The sequence below is a fragment of the Heloderma suspectum genome, chromosome 6 (genome assembly GCF_057233095.1).
Source record: "Heloderma suspectum isolate Gila_16-S chromosome 6, 16-S_ref, whole genome shotgun sequence".
NCBI lineage: Eukaryota > Metazoa > Chordata > Lepidosauria > Squamata > Helodermatidae > Heloderma > Heloderma suspectum.
Window position 1 is genome coordinate 652702 of NC_139463.1, and position 11930 is coordinate 664631.

The 11930-nt window shown below is 62.2% G+C and overlaps 1 protein-coding gene across 1 annotated transcript; it reads left to right on the plus strand.

Moving 5' to 3' along the window:
- The first annotated feature begins 798 nt into the window (after positions 1-798).
- IL10RA (interleukin 10 receptor subunit alpha) lies at positions 799-10588 on the plus strand. The gene is made up of 10 exons (XM_084807089.1): positions 799-894; positions 1319-1489; positions 2812-2997; positions 3196-3495; positions 4305-4918; positions 5051-5226; positions 5722-5885; positions 6276-6426; positions 7471-7607; positions 8230-10588. Exons 1-10 carry the CDS (start codon positions 799-801, stop codon positions 9088-9090), a joined length of 2856 nt encoding a protein of 951 aa, XP_084663215.1. The 3' UTR covers positions 9091-10588.
- The last annotated feature ends 1342 nt before the right edge of the window (positions 10589-11930 follow it).

Here is an 11930-nt window from a genome sequence, read left to right on the forward strand (position 1 = left end):
CGTCCAGCCTCAGCTGAAAAGCCTGAGCAGTGTGGGATGTTTTCTGATGATGGGCCGGCCTTTCCCAAGCACCAGTCTCGCAGAACCAGTTGTTCTTCTGGCAGAGCAGAGGAGGGCAGGAAGTGCCTGAGGAGGACAATTGCTCCGAGGCAGAGCCGTGACCCAAGCGGCCGACCTGCTTGCGCCGCGCCCTGGCGGGCTGAGGTCACGAGCACCCGAGAGACAAGCCACAGGGGAGGTTTCGCCAGGCTGCTCTGCAGGAAGCAGTGGCACCTACAGCATGTGGCAGGGCGGAGGCGGTGCTGGGTGCTGCTCCTGCCCCACCAAGCCTCCAACCCACTCCCCCCCCCATTGTCAATGGTGGCAGCAGGTGCGGTGTTGCTGCAGGTGCTGCAGGTGCGGGGGCTGGGAGGAGGCAGCCGCGGCTTTGAGGGTGAACGGTGCCAGGAAATCCTACTCATCGCCTTGGGTGTTCTTCCCCTCCCAACCCCAGTGCTGTGCGGGCTGGTTACGGTTATGCAAGAGGACGCTGCACATGTTCACAGGAACTCTCCTTTGTATGACTCTACATCTTCCAGGGTTGGAGCCTTGCAGTGCAAACTAGTTCCTTCAGTTGAGCCCAGTGATCCCTGAGTTTCTGGCAATTGGGAGGAAAAGGTGTGTGCCGCCTGCCTGGTGTCCAGCAGTGAAAAATACGGGGTTGCCAGGCCACAGTTTCCATGAGACAATGACCCATGGCAGGGCGTTTGGAGTAAAGGGCTCATGTAACTTTATAGGGCAATGTAACAAGAACACGGAATGACTCTTTTGCTTGCACTGCTCTGGCCTTCAAAATGTTCCGGGAGCGGTTTTACAGAGCAGGTGCTCTACGGAAGAACTGTGTACAGCACCAGGGTAATGGCACCCACATTTGGAAATGCACAGCCCACCCCTTTCTGTACGTGGCTGGTGAATGGGGAGGGAGGGAGGATGTTGACGCAGTTGGAAAAGGCCCCACTTGAATGCTCATAGCCTCCCCTTAAAAGGGGGGGAACCTCAGGCCCTGGGCCAAATTAACCAGAGTTCCCCAGATGGCCACACCGCTTGGCCCTGGCCCCACCCCATCCCCCTTCCTGGGGTGGCCTTAGCCACAGGCATGGGGAGGGGGCAGGAAAAGCAAAGGGGGGCAGGGCCAAAATACCAGCCTATTGGAGCTCAGAGCTCTTCATTCACAGGGGCATTTCAGCCTATTGGAGTTGAGGGGAACCGCCCAAATGCCAGGAAAGGGGGCGGGGCTATTGGGACCCCCCCACCACCTGAGGTTCTGCACTTCTGCCAGGGCCCCTCAGCCGCTGCAACTGAAGGACAGGATTACACCCCTCTGCTCTGCCCCGCCTCCACGCTGCAAGGCTCGGCTTCTCCTTCCTCTTGCCTTTCTCGCTGCAGCGCTTTCTCTGGAACTCCCAGTTCTTTGCCCAGGCAAGCTGATGTCAACGCTGTTCCTGCCGTGGTAAGAGATTCTTCATGCTGATGATTGATGGTGTCGTTTGCTTCAAAGAGCACATTTCCCTCCCTTTGGAGTTGTTCTTTTAGGAAAATACCTGGCCTTTAAAGAAGAGGATTGTTCCACTTTTCAGCCTGCAAAGTCCTTGATTGTGTCGCTGTTCAGCAATACAATATCTCACAATAGCTGCAAATATCTACCCTCACACTAGAAATCTGAAGTTCAGCTCTGAAAACCACAGAGGAAGAGCAGAGAGGAGAAGGTGTCCTGACCACCCAGGACCCTCAGTCACTCAGAGGAGCGCTCTCCTCACACTGCAGCACCACCAGCCCTGGGATGCAAAAACACTGGCAAACTCACAGAAGCCTTGGCCTTGGAAAAGCCCCCGGCCCCACCTTGACCACACTTGAGGACGCAGGGCGAAAAAGTCACACCACACTGGCATTAATACGATCGCCTGAGCCACCACCTGACTGGGGGAAGAACAGAGAACGGGGGTGGGGTGGGTTGCGTGGAGCTTTTGTGTCCTGCGGTGGCTTGGTCAGGTTCAGCCCTGGGCAAATCCATCTGGAGCCAGATGGCAGGCAAGAAGGTCCAAGGCGCAGAAGGGCTCCCCAGAGCAGCCCAGCCACGCGCCCCTCTCGTCAGTCCAGCTGCCCCGTTGCCCACAGTGGCCAGGCACAGCCCTTGGCTGGGAGGCCGTGGGCGGGGAGACTCCGGCGGGGCTGTGGGAGGAGGGGTCCCATCTGCTGGCCTGGGGCTGCCAGCCCCGTCCAGCAGGGCTGTGTTCTTTCATCTGTGGGCTGCGCCATGACCAAAGTTCTCGGGGTGGCTCTCAGGGATTAAAACAAACACAATTACAGCAAAACAGCAAAGTGCAACCTCATTATAGAAGCACAAATCCCTTTAAAAGAGGGAAGGGCGGCAAAGTGACTCTGCCAGTCCGCCAGAAGCCTGCTAGGGCTGGACAGGGCCCAGGGGGCGGAGGCCAGCCCAGCCCAGCGGTGTCTGTGGGCCCCACAGGTGGGGGGGAGGGGGTGCTGCTCCGGGTGAGGGGACGGGCCAGGCAGGAGGGACTTGGCGCCCAGGGCAAGCAATGGGCTGAGGGACTGTGAGGCTGGGCCAATGCCCAGGACCCAGGAAGAGGCCTTGGGAAAGGACCCTCTGGCGGAGCGGCCAGCGGTGGTCTGCTTCCAGGTTCCCAGAGGCTGTGCAGCCAGTGGCTAGGGATGCCTCGGCAGCGGGGGTGGGGTGGGGTGTTTCCAAAGCCCAGCACCAGTTCCTTCTCAGTCCGCCCCCTCCCTCCCCCGCTTCCTTCCCCATTCCAGCTGCTCTTTCTCTGTGAGGTTTCAGTGAAACTGATGGCGACACTGGAACAGGGTGAGGCCTCTGCCTCCATTGCAAGCCCAGCCTTGGGCTCAAGCTCAGAAGGGTTTGTCCAAAACAAAGGGAAATCCCCCCCGCTTCCCCAAAGGCAGATCTTGCTTCAGGAAAGTGCGGAGGACCTTCCTACAGTCAGATGTATCTGACGTCTGTGCGAGGATGATGTCAACGTGAAACCAGATTCACCCTTGCAGAGGACAAGGAAGCTCTCCGCCCCCCCTTCTCCCCTACTCGCTCTCCCTTGAAACAAAACTGACTCCTGATACATTGGCCAGCGCAGCCTACGGAGGGTTTGGTTTTTGGTTTCTCCCCCCGCCCCGCCCCTGCAGGATGGGGATCTGCAAGCGCCACTTCCCAATGAGAAACTCCCGCCTACTCCCCCCACCCCACCCTGCCGCATCTTCTCATTTCCCGACTCTGAAACAGAAACTGCAATCAAACTTTGGCGGCGGGGGCGGTGGGGCAGGGGGCTGGACTTCATCCGTAACTCTTCGGCCTTTCCTAACAAGAAGTGGGGCAGACACACACCCCACACCCCGCCCCTGGGCAATCTGAGCAGACTCAGACCCAGAGCACGCACTGAGCATTTGCCTGGGAGCCAGGGGCCTGCAAACCGCAGCCCTCACGAGGTGGGCCCCCAAGTCTTGCCACCGTGGCCCAGCACCATCTGGAGCGCCACAGGTCGCGCCCCCCGCCCCAGTCGGATTAACCGGAGATTGGCGACACGCTTCTAGGACGACTGAGGAGGGAGGACATAAGAGGGAGACAGGAGGAGGAGAGCCATGCTGGAGGGGGGATAGCGGATAGCCCACCCCCCCCGGTATTCCGGATGTGGCGGCTCCATTAAGCGACCACGGCGAATAAAAGCCCTTGAGAGACCCTGCTCCCCGCCCCGACCTGGCCCGGCCCTTTTCAAGGGCTCCTGCGGCAGAGGCCGCCAGCCCCACGTCCGCGCTCGACCCTGTCTTGCGTGAGCCACGGAAGCCCTGGCCTTGGCGGGCCTCGAGTCGCCGCCGGTCAGTTTCACTGCTTGAGCCCCCACCCCGCCCCAGTTCGAGGACCGCGAGAGCCGGGGTGGAGGAGGGAGGCAGGGAAGGGGGGCGTCTTCCTCCTCCCCCCTCCCTACACATAAAAGCGGAAGAAAGCGGCCCCAGGGCTAGAGGCCCCTTGTGGGGAAGGGTCTCCGTCCTGCCCGTGATCACTTCTGCTGGCGCCCGCGGGGCGCGGGGTGGGGGCGAGAGCATCACACCCACTGTGCGTTATTGGAAACCCGGGACTCTGCATTAGTCCCCCGCACCCGCCACCCCGCCCGCGTATTCGCAGCCTGCGCTCCTGGCAACCGACCGAGGGCGGGGCGGGCGGGGCGCACAGCAAAACGCCACTTGCCCATTCGACAGGGAGGGGTGGCGGGCCCCCCCCCCGACCTCTTGCTCTGCAGGGGCGGCGAGGCGCTCCGGGGGCCCCACAAAGACGCGCTCGCTCGGAGGAGGCAGGCGGGGTATTCCCCGAGGGGGCGGGCGCCAGCGGGGAATGCCCCGAGGAAGTGAAAGGGCCCGAAGCCGCAGCAGCCGCGGCCCCTCCCGGCCCGCCGCCCGCCCGTCTCCCGGCAGCGCTCCTCAGTCCTTCTCCGGCGGCCGCCTCGACGGGACGGGCAATGCGCAGCGGCCAAGATGCGGCCGGCTGCGCTGCTGCTGCTGCTGCTGCTGCTGCGCGGCCTCCGGGGCCAGGGTGGGTGAGGCCCCGCCTCGCGGGCCCGCGGGCCTCTCGCCGGGCCCTCGGCCGAGGGGGCGCTCTGCTGCGGGGGAGCTGGGGGAGCGGCGCTCCGCCCGCGCGCCCCGCCGGCGCCTGGAGGGCCCCTGCCCACCCACGGGCCCGGAGCGGCGCCCTAACCGCCGCGGCGCTGCGTGTCTTCGCAGGAGGGGGCGTCCCCGCGCCGCCCGCGAGCGCGCGATTCCAGGAGGGTCGTCTCTTCCAGCACGTGCTGCGCTGGGAGCCGCCGGGCCCCGGACCCAGCCCCGCCGGCCGCCTCCTCTACGACGTCCAGTACCGGCAGTAAGAGACGAGGCGAGGCGAGGCGAGGCGGGCGGGGGCTGCGCCAGCGCACGGGCCGCGCGGCGTTTGGCCGGGGCCTGCAGCGCCCGCCCGGCCGCCCGCGCTCAGGCGCTTTGCTGGCCTTCCCGGCAGGTACGGCAACGGCAGCTGGACCCCCGCGCCGAGCTGCACGCGCATCGCCCGCCGCTCCTGCGACCTCTCCTATGAGACGCGGACGCCCTCGCTGCGCTACCTGGCCAGGGTCCGGGCGGTGGCCGGCGGCCGCGCCTCCAGGTGGACCCAGCCGACCGTCTTCGTGCCGAGGGAAGGTAGGGCGCCCCGCAGCCCCAGCCGTGGAGCAGCGCCTTTGGGAAGCGCGCCCGGCGGGAGACAGCCCCCGGGCTCACGCCCGCGCCGCTTCATCCTGCCCTTTGTAGGCTCGGTGCTCAGCCCCACCCGACCCCCGCCGCCAGCTGTGGAGCAGCCTGGTGGCTTCTTGAGCCTTTCTCAAGCACCGGGGGGCCGGTCGGGCAGTTGCTGGGGGGGCGGGACTCCGGAGTGGCCGGCGGGGCGCCGGGCCTCTGCTGCCTCGCCTGAAAAGAGCAGCCCCCCGTGGCCCGGGGCACTGGGCATTTCTCTCGTGCACACAGACACCTGTGGGGAAGCAGGGGCATTTTCCTCGCCTCAGAAAGGCACTCAGATGTCAGTCATACTGACTGGGCTAGATTGACCAAGGGTCTGACTGGGTATAAGGCAGCCTCCCATGCTCCTAATAAATCCCAAGGCAGAAATCCCCATGAAGTCTTTGTGGTTTATTTTCCCAGCATCTCTGCACTTGTCCAGCATGCGCCTGTCTCTCAACGGCAGCACAGCCCAGGTCTCTCTCCAGCTTCCTGTCAGCCCGTGGGACAACATCACCTACGAAGACAGCCACCCGTGGCACAGGGAGTACCACGCCCATATCCGCAGGGTCTCCAATGATGCCCAGGTGAGGATGTGCGGGAGCCCAAGCGAGGAGAGCCCAAGAGCAGGGCTGGGCCGGGCAGGCTGGGCAGCGGAGCTGGCCGGCTCCCTCTCTGGCACCCCCTCTCCGTCCATGCACTGTGCCTTGGGGGGGGGCTTCTCTGGGCTCTCCCTTTGGAGGGGCATCGTGCCCTCTGGCCTGCCCGTCCTAGGCGGGCCCCCCTTTTCCCAGGGAAAGCCCTGGCTGGCTTTTGCCCACTCACTGCCATGCTGTGGGGCAGTTGCAAAGGGCTGGCCCAGGCCCCGTGGGGCAGGGCAGTGAGCTGCTCTTGGCCAGATGCCCCGGGGGCCAGGGGGGCAAACTGCCCTTCAGCTTGGACATGCCGGCCTGACCATCCTCATTGGGCCTCTGCAGTTTGTGCGTGTGGCGACCAGCCTGAAGTTTGACCTGCCCTCACTGCTGCCAGGCGAGACCTACTGTGTCAGCGTGGAGCCACACGTGGCCTCCCGGCCAAATACTGCTGAAAGGACAGAGGAGCAGTGCATCACGATGCCCCCGCTGGAAGGTGAGGCTCCGGACCCCCCACACCACCCCTGGCCCTGGCCCCCCGCCAGCTCCCAAGCCGTGCTCTCCTGGGCTGAGCAGCCCAGCCTGCCCCCCAGGCCAGTGGGACAGAGCGAGTCCTGGGATGGTCCAGAAAGGATGGGCTGGGAGGGAGAAACCATGAGAGGATGAGGAGAAGGACAAGCTGGGCTGAGATGAAGTGCCCCAGAGACACAGGGAGTTAGCAGTGGGCACCTCTCGCTGGCTAATGGTGGCCACGTAGACTCTGGCCATTCTCTTTTCTCTAGCGCCTGTACGCAGAGGTGTTTCTCACCCCCTCCCCACACCCGCATTTCTCCTGTTAGCATCATTGGAAGCTGCCTCAGTCCATCCCTTGGTCCATGTAACTCAGGCGTGTCTGCACCAGGGGTAGCCAACACACAGGCCACCTGTGGCCTTGCCAGGGGCAGTTCTGCAGCCCCCACTGGGTCCCCCGCCTCTGCGGCCAGCCCCACTGCTGCCACGCCACCGGATTCCTAACAATTTTGTGGGGAAACCAGCTGCATGCTCCCCGCGGCCTCAGAAGAGCTGGGCATGCAGCACACAGCCACCTCCACTCGCTGGGGGGGCTCTGTGCCGACTGACAGGGACACTCTGGGGGTTTCAGACGGGGCGCCCCCCAGCCCTGCCTGGAGGCACTGAGGATGGAGCCTGGGGCCTTCTGCCCACAAAGCAGCAGCTCTGCCACGGAGCTGTGGCCTGTCCCGCGAAGGGGAGGCAACGCTTCCCAGACGTCGGCAGAACGTCCTGTGCCCATCAGGCAGGAGCAGTCTCTGCTTCTGCAGCTGCTTCCCACGGAGTCCTGGTCCTCCCATGCTCCTGTGCCTCTCCCTCTGGCCTGGAGCAGTTGGCTTGTTTCCTCTGCGAGGCCACCTGCACGGCCTTCTTTCCCCCACAGGGGGCAGCACGACCCCTCCAGCAGCAGCAGCAGCACCGCCACTGGGTCACGTGTGCATGGGCCATCCAGGGAAAGCGGCCCTCACGGCGATGGCTCCTTCCTTTGCAGGCCGTGCGGGACGTGCTCTCGCCACCCCCGGTGTGCCCCTCCTCAGCCTGGCAGTGCTTGGTGTCCTGGCCTTGGCCTGGGCCTGGGCCTGGGCCTGGGCCTACGTGAAGAAGCCCGCAAGGACCCCCAGCGTGCTGGTAAGTGCTCCGTGCACAGTTGCCTGCCACTCCTCCCCAGGGCTGGTCTGGGCCAGCTGAGAGAGCAGCCACCTGGCTGCCCCTCCTCCTCTGGTGAACGGCCACCTAGAGGCAGCTGAGCAGCTCTGTGCCTGGGGAGATCCCCCCACATGCATGGTCTCTCTGCCCCCCTCCCCACCTGTTTGCTCAGGGGTCAGGGCTCTGCCATTCTCCTCTGGACACCCATCGAGACCAGAGCTTTGTAGGGCAAAGAGTCGTTCTCTCAACCAGCAGTTTTTGGAAGAAGCCGCTCGTATTCCCATTTTGCAGATGGGGGCTGAGCCAGAGAGGCAGTGCCCTATACACGGCCACAGGAGCACCTAGCTGGGGCAGGGGCGGGGGCCTGAAACTCAGGCCTGCTGGTTCTCCCCTGCCTGATTCCGTCCCTCTCCTGAGTGGGGTTCTGTTCCCCGGTTAGTGGGAGAGAGCTGCAGGGGGTGGGGGCACAGTCTCCCCACTTTGGTCTCTGGGTGGCTGGTCCTAGAGTGACCGGCAGCGGCACCTGCTTTGCAGATCTGCCAGTCTGCAAAGAGAGGTCTGTGCAGAGAGGCCAGAACCAACCTCTTCTCTTTTTGGCTGCCAGAAATCTCTGCTGAAGGGCAGCTCTCCCCGGCTGCCAAAGGAGCCGTCCCCCACCGGGAGGGAAGATGTGGTCCTGCACGTAGAGACAGACACCGTCCAACAGCTCTTCTTCGTGGGGCTGAAGGGCCTCAGCTGCTCCGGCAGCAGAAGCTGCAGCCCTGGACCTGCGCCACCATGGGAGAGAAGCTGCTGGTTGCCCACTTGGCTGGCAGAGGGCACCGGGCTGGGGGGGCTCATGGACAACAGCAGCTGCAGTGCTGACAGCGGCATCTGCCTGCAAGAGCCCTCGGGCAGCCTGAGCCACCTGTCAGGCTGCAGGAAGCCATCCTTGGGCAGCAGCGAGGATGGAGGCCTCCGGGACGACGTCCAGGTGGAGGAGCAGTGGCTGCTGGGGGCTTTAGAGGTGGGGGAAAGGCAGCAGCCCATGTGTCTGCCCCAGACACAGTGCTACGGGTACCAGAAGCAGCTGGGGAGCTCGCTGGAGGTTGTGGGCAGTTCCAGGCCCCCCGCTGGTGTGGCTGGGATGGCCCATTCTGAGCCCGCCCTTGCCACCGGCTACTTGAAGCAGGCCTCCCTTGGTGCCCTCTCTGGCCTTGGGGGCACAGCTCACACTGCGGGTGCTCCTGGCAGAATGGACCTGGGGGAAGGACACTTCCCAGCCAGCCTGTCCCTGGATGTCTCAGGGGCCTTGGAATTCCCCACGGCCCTCCTGGCACTGGGCTTCTTGGAGCAGGAGCCAGCCAGCCCTTCTCCACACATCTCCTCCGTCTCGCACACCAGCACATGGCTGAGCCTGGATCTCAGCGCCCTGGCCCTTCCACAGCCCCGAGCGCAAGAGGGCTGGCCCGCCCCCGAGGGATGACTCTAGAGGAGCCATGCGCCGGGCAGCGGGCCTGCGGAACAGGAGGGGGCAGTCCGAAGGAAAAGCTCTGGGCTGCCCTGTTGATCTACCTCTTCTCTTGGGCGGGCTGAGCTCTAGCTTTCACACACCCCACATTTCAGTGGAGGGAGAGACCATGTCCGTAGGAGCCACAGGAAGGCAGCTGTAAACCATGGCAGAAGGAGGCCCTCCGGCCTGTGGTGGAAACTCTTGCGCATCAGTAGGGTACTGTCTGCACTTGCGAGGGCTGGAAGGTTCTTGGCAATGTTGGCACGTCAGGACGTATCCCCCCCACACACATGCACACACCTTGCATCTATGTCTCTGCTTTCCTCCAAAGAGCTCAGAGTGACAACCAGGGGGGTCCTGCGGGGGCTGCTATCCAGGTTTGGGAAGACACCAGCCTCGTTCGGCTCCAGAGACGGGCATGTCCTGGTCTGCATGGTTGCAGCCCCCTTGTAAGCAGCTGGACTGAGCTTCATGCTCAGGGAGGAAAGCTGAAGCAGGGGACGAGCCCTGGACATAGGAGGGCTATTCCAGGGGTTGCCAGCTGGGCCGTCCCCTTCCCAGGTGTGAGACACGTGCCAGCAGCAGTGGCGCAAGCGCCCTTGCTGCCTGAGGTGGAGAGAACATGCGCAGCCACCGCCACATCGTGCCTCTTCTCCCCGCAGCAGCCTTCACTGTGACACATCCCTCACACCCCCTTCCCCTCACCTTTGCTGCCGTCAGGATGTTGGACCTGTGGAGAGACCGCCCGCCTGTTGTCTGGCTCTCGCTGAGAGGATGCTCAGCACAAGCCAGAGGACGGGTGGCTGAGAGCAGCTACCCATCCTCTATTTCAGAGGCTGGGCAGTGCTCCAGAGAGTCTCGCCTGCTGCACTCTTGCTGCGGCGTTGCCACAATGGGAAAGTGGGAGTGGCGGGCTTCTCTGGAGCACTGCTAGCGCGGCCAAGTGGGCAGCTGCAGCAGAGAGCCCCACTGGCTTCACAGCCCCACTGCAGCAAATGCCACAGTGGAAGAGCATCTGGTGGGGCTCTTGGGAGCGCCCTCTGGAGGCAGCAGTGGCAGGCCCACCTGCCTGGGGCAGCAGGGGGAGCAGCGCAATTTGCCGCTCCTGGTCCGCCACCTGCGGCAGGGTCTTCACCCCGCCTCCTGGGAAGGCTGGCCCTGTGCACTAGCATTAGCACTGCCGGGAGTTGTAGTTTCTCAGCACAAACTCATGTTAGGCCCCCACAGGGTCTGCCCATCTAGTCCCTGTTTCCTTACGGTGAACATCTTGGATGTAGATGATGATGGTGCTGGTGACAGTTGCACAGATAGCAGGAAAGTCTCCAAAGGTCTGAAATATTGGTATAGACTGACTGTATTATTTATTTATTTGTTTATTTATTTAATGTATTTATTTTGTAAAGCTACTTGGAGGGTAAAAGATTTTCATCGATACATTTTAGTGTATTTAATAAATGAATGTTGTGCCATGTTCCGCCTTAGAGCTTCGTGTTGGGATAAAGCCACTGATGAGCAGATGCTACGGCTTCAGTTGCAGAGCTGCCTTGGCCTCTGGCACACCCTGCTGCAGGACAGGCTGGCATGGGGTGGTCGAGGGTGGGAGGGCAGCAGCACAGTGCTCAGCGGTTCATCGGGGGGGGGGGGGCTCCAGCCTGAAGGCCCCACTTAGGCAGCTCCCACCGCCATTGGCTGTTTCCTTTGTCACTGGTATCTAGAGGATAGGGACCATTGAGCAGGGGGTTGGACTCGATGGCCTTGTAGGCCCCTTCCAACCCTACTATTCGGTGATTCTATGACCACAGCCTTGCTGCTGTCCCAACTTGCTAACAGCCACCCTTCCTCCCTTTAGGACCTGTGCAAAGGCAGGTTTGTGCCCCAGCTGGAGTGGGTAGATACGGACATCAGAGCCTTGCAGGATCAGACCAAGGGGGGTCCATCCAGCCCAGCATTCTGTTCCTACAGTGACCAACCAGATGCCGCTTGAAGCCTGCGACCGCACTCCCCCACTCATGTTCCCCAACAGCTGATAGAGCCATACGACTGCCAATACTGGAGGCAGCATATAGCCATTGTGACTAGTTGCCATTGATCGCCTGGTCCTCCTCCATGAATTTGTCTCATCCCCCTTTAAAGCTCATGGAATCATAGAATCATAGAATAGTAGGGTCGGAAGGGGCCTACAAGGCCATCGAGTCCAACCCCCTGCTCAATGCAGGAATCCAAGTCAGAGCATCCCTGACAGATGGCTGTTCAGCCTCTTCTTGATGGCCTCCAGTGTGGGAGAGCCCACCACCTCAGCTGTCCAAGTGGCAGCCATTATTGCATTTTGCAGCAGCTAATGGCTGAGCCGGCACAGGCATCAGAATGAGATGGCAGGATGGGCTGCATGTCCTCAGAGTGCAGGTGGGGAAACCAATTTTGAATGTTCCTAACACATTTAAAAAGAAAAGTCTATCTGCAAAGAGCGAATGAGCACAGGGAGAAATAGCCTACCTTAGCCCTTTCCCTGGGCTGCTAGTTTTCTGTCTGCAGGGAGTTTTTAAACTTAGGGGAGCAGTCATTGCCTGAAGTGATGCAGTCCAATCTGCCGCCGCCTCCTGCTACCTGCGTTGCCAGCCAATGAGCCAAACCAACGGGGGGGGGGGGGCTCATGCAAGTGAAGCTCCTCCCTTGGTTATCACTGTGTGGTTTTGCTTTGGAGCTGGCTCTAAACTGAAACCACCCCTGAGGAATGGGATCCGTGTTCCTTTTTTGGTTAAGACAATCAACAGTAATTATAGTTAAATTCTTGTTAAAGTCTGGTTATATTCTTG

Coding starts and splice junctions, on each gene's coding strand:
- IL10RA (XM_084807089.1), top strand. CDS start 799: ATGACTCTTTTGCTTGCACTGCTCTGGCCTTCAAAATGTTCCGGGAGC. Junction 1,490..2,811: donor TCAACGCTGTTCCTGCCGTG/GTAAGAGATTCT, acceptor TCCCCATTCCAG/CTGCTCTTTCTCTGTGAGGT. Junction 4,919..5,050: donor TACGACGTCCAGTACCGGCA/GTAAGAGACGAG, acceptor CCTTCCCGGCAG/GTACGGCAACGGCAGCTGGA.